Consider the following 3,133-nt stretch of genomic DNA (forward strand, 5'->3'; position numbering starts at 1 on the left):
GGGACATCTCTAACTGGTACATCAGCTGTTGTCGTAGCTCCCGGAAAACATGTAGTTTGCGCGACCGGACCAACAGCAGCTTGATGACTAAGGTCTGATTCATGTTTGCGTAGCACCTTTTTGCTGCTGGATGCGTAAGTAAGCTTCCTGGAGCACAGCATGCAGGAGTTGATGATTGGCTGACAAACGCAAGGGGGAATTTGATCGTCCTTTTCTTATTTATTTATTGTCATTTTAGTTTCGACTGATTTTTTTTACCCACAGACAATCGCTACGAGTCGGAATGCTTTACCCCCTGCTTTATTTTGGTAGTTTGATTGGTGTGATGGCGTCTCCAGCTGATTATTCCATCAGACAGCTGTGGCTCATCCATAAAGCTGCCACCAGAATCCCAAACCACACTAAAAGAATGGGTCATAACTCACCGATTCCTAATCCCTGCAGGGGATAAATACTACAGGATGGAAGACTCTGTTATTGGTCGGTAAACTGCTGATTCCTGGTCTCTGGCTCAAACATTAGCAGGTAATTTACTCAGTGTTCCCAGGAACTGAACTAAATAACAGGAAAAAAACTAAAGCTGAGGTTCTCAGCTTTAGAACAAACTCCCTGAAAATGTGAATATAGTAAAACCGCTGCTGCTTTTAATCAGGACTGAAAATATGACTGCAGCTGATCAGAAATCCTGACTAATGAACTGTTTACGAGATCAGAGGTGACTAATTAAAGGAACGGATTAAGATTAAAGCAATTAACTGTTTCTTTTTATATCATGCATTGAATGCAGAAAAGATTTGATATGTTTTGGGTTTATTTGTCAGTGAAGGACTTCGATCTGCATGGTGAATTAATGGGGTTGTAAAAATAAAAGCCTGAGGCAGAGTTTCTTGCTCAAACGCTCTACAATCAGCTTTACATTTTTTCACATGGGAAAATCAGACTTGATGAAACACTTGCTACGATCGACGCGAAACATCAGCCATATCTTCGGGATTGGGAGGTTCTCCAGAGAGGAACATGGGTGGAAGTGGTAGAGATAAAGGGATCAATCACGTTTCATTTCATCATCTTTTCCCTCTTTTTATGTATGAGGAAGATTTTGGAGGTTTACCAGCTAAACGAGATTAATACACGATCATATATTTTTGGTAAGGATGAAAAGAAATCAGCAGCTTAACCATTTTATGTGTTCAGCTCAAACTATAGCACTATAAAGTTCTCTGTCTTTTTAAATACTGTCTGCTGTAGTAAAACATGCTGCCCACTGGCTTATTTTGTTAGACTTTATGAGACACCATAATGATGGATTCAATTCTTCTTAATTAGGCACTAAAGCAACAGTTTCCTCTTGGCCGTCTCCATCTCCTCCTCCACTCTTTCTATTCAACTGTGAAATCTTTTCTGCTCACGAGTTAATGGAAAAATTCCTTAAAGACGAGGAAGCTTGTGCATTTATTTATTTTTCTGCAATTGTTGCTGCAACGATGTTCACCCCCCCCCCCCTTTTGAAGAGCGTGGGCGTTTAAAGGACATTTCAGATCTCCCTCAGATGAGGATAAAGAAGTCTTTGTGACCTGCAGTCTCTCTGGAAGCAGTTTCCAATTGACAGAAACCACAATCGCTACACATGGACATTATCAGTACATTTAGTGCTTTAAAAAAAGCAATAATCCAGCAAAGAAACAAGCTAAAGGATTTATAATGTATAGATTGAACAGTACTGACTCTGTTTTGAAGTACACCAACAGCTGAATTTTGGTAAAATGAATGCAGCGGGCAGCCAGCGTCAATGAATGCATCAAAGTGTGAAAAAGAACAAGTCGTGGACACGCAGCACTCACCATCCTCTTTGCATTCCTCGGGCGGCTTTGCCTTCTTGGCGAGCCTCGGGTCCAGCCACGATGTTGTCTTAGTGTTGTGGCTGTGGAGGCAAGACAGAGAAGGAGTGAGAGGGAGTGAGACGGAGTGTGGTCGATGGCGAGAGAGAGGAGACTTTGAACAAAAGCGAGACGAGAGGTTGGCGGATTCCTAATTCGGCTGCAGGAGAGCAGGGATGAGTTTCTATGGAGTGTCTGCCTTCAAAAAGGAATCATTATTTTTTAATTTGCTTGCTGTTGCGCGTTAGTTAGCGGAGGAGGAGGTTAAAATGTGACAGATAGAGATTGATTGATGGAGGGGTTAAAGAACGATGAGAAAACCAGAAGAGAACTGGAGGTCAGAGATGAAGATCCGCTAGTAAAACCTGATGCATCTCGGTGGGGAGAAAAGTAAGGCAAAAATATATTGAAATGGAATAAAAATGAGCGTGGCCCATCTGGCTAAAGCAGTAGAACAATTTGACATAGATTAGAAGTCAGTAGGTCACATGACCTGGAAGCTATTGAAGAAATATCAATTATATTTGTAATATAAAAATGTTTTAAAATATACAAAGGCTTAAAAGAGAATAAAAATGACTGTGCCTCATCAGGATCATGTAGTAAAACAATTTCACTAAGAATTTGAGTCAGTAGGTCACATGACGTGGAAGCTATTAAAGAAAAGTCCCAACGTGCAACATTGCATAAAAGCAAGTGTGCTTTATTGGCATGATTTTATATTAGTTTCTTCTTAGGTGGTCATAAGATAAGGAATTTATTGATTTTTGTTTCTAAAGAGTGCTTGGTTCAAAGATTTGTTGACGGTCCCTAACTGCAGCACAGTGTGTGGGAGGAGGGAGCAGCTGAGAGTCCCTCAGTCGGATAAACCGTTTGCTAGATCCCGCTGACCCCACGGAGCTTGAAAATCCAACTCCAAACCAACTTCACCGCGGACTTGACGGCTCGGTTCTGCTGCACTGTAGTCGACCAAAATCCAGGACGATTTCTAAATTCCCCCCAAACATTTTTTCAGGTATGAAAAGTAGGACATGTCCAGGAAAAAGAGGAGGTCTGGTCCCCCTATGGTAACTTAACAACAAAAGGGAGATGGAGGGCAGCAGAGGTGTAATATGTAATAGGGTAAATTTTTTAACAGTGCTGCATTAAAAAAGATTTTCTTTTGTTGGGTATTAAATACTTGAAACATGAATAAAGAAAGATGTCCATTTTTCACACATTATTTAACATAGACAATGTATAAAAATTAAACAAAA

The 3,133-nt window shown here is 40.7% G+C and overlaps 1 protein-coding gene across 1 annotated transcript in view; it reads right to left on the reverse strand.

Moving 5' to 3' along the window:
* Positions 1-3,133, reverse strand: part of LOC107095904 (membrane-associated guanylate kinase, WW and PDZ domain-containing protein 2-like) — a 147,610-nt gene that overhangs the window by 130,654 nt on the left and 13,823 nt on the right. The window contains exon 3 of the mRNA XM_015392271.1: positions 1,842-1,921. Within this exon, the coding sequence (XP_015247757.1) occupies positions 1,842-1,921 (80 nt within the window). The remainder of the gene's footprint in view (positions 1-1,841; positions 1,922-3,133) is intronic.

This window comes from Cyprinodon variegatus, unplaced genomic scaffold, assembly GCF_000732505.1.
Source record: "Cyprinodon variegatus isolate N-32 unplaced genomic scaffold, C_variegatus-1.0 Scaffold583, whole genome shotgun sequence".
Lineage (NCBI taxonomy): Eukaryota > Metazoa > Chordata > Actinopteri > Cyprinodontiformes > Cyprinodontidae > Cyprinodon > Cyprinodon variegatus.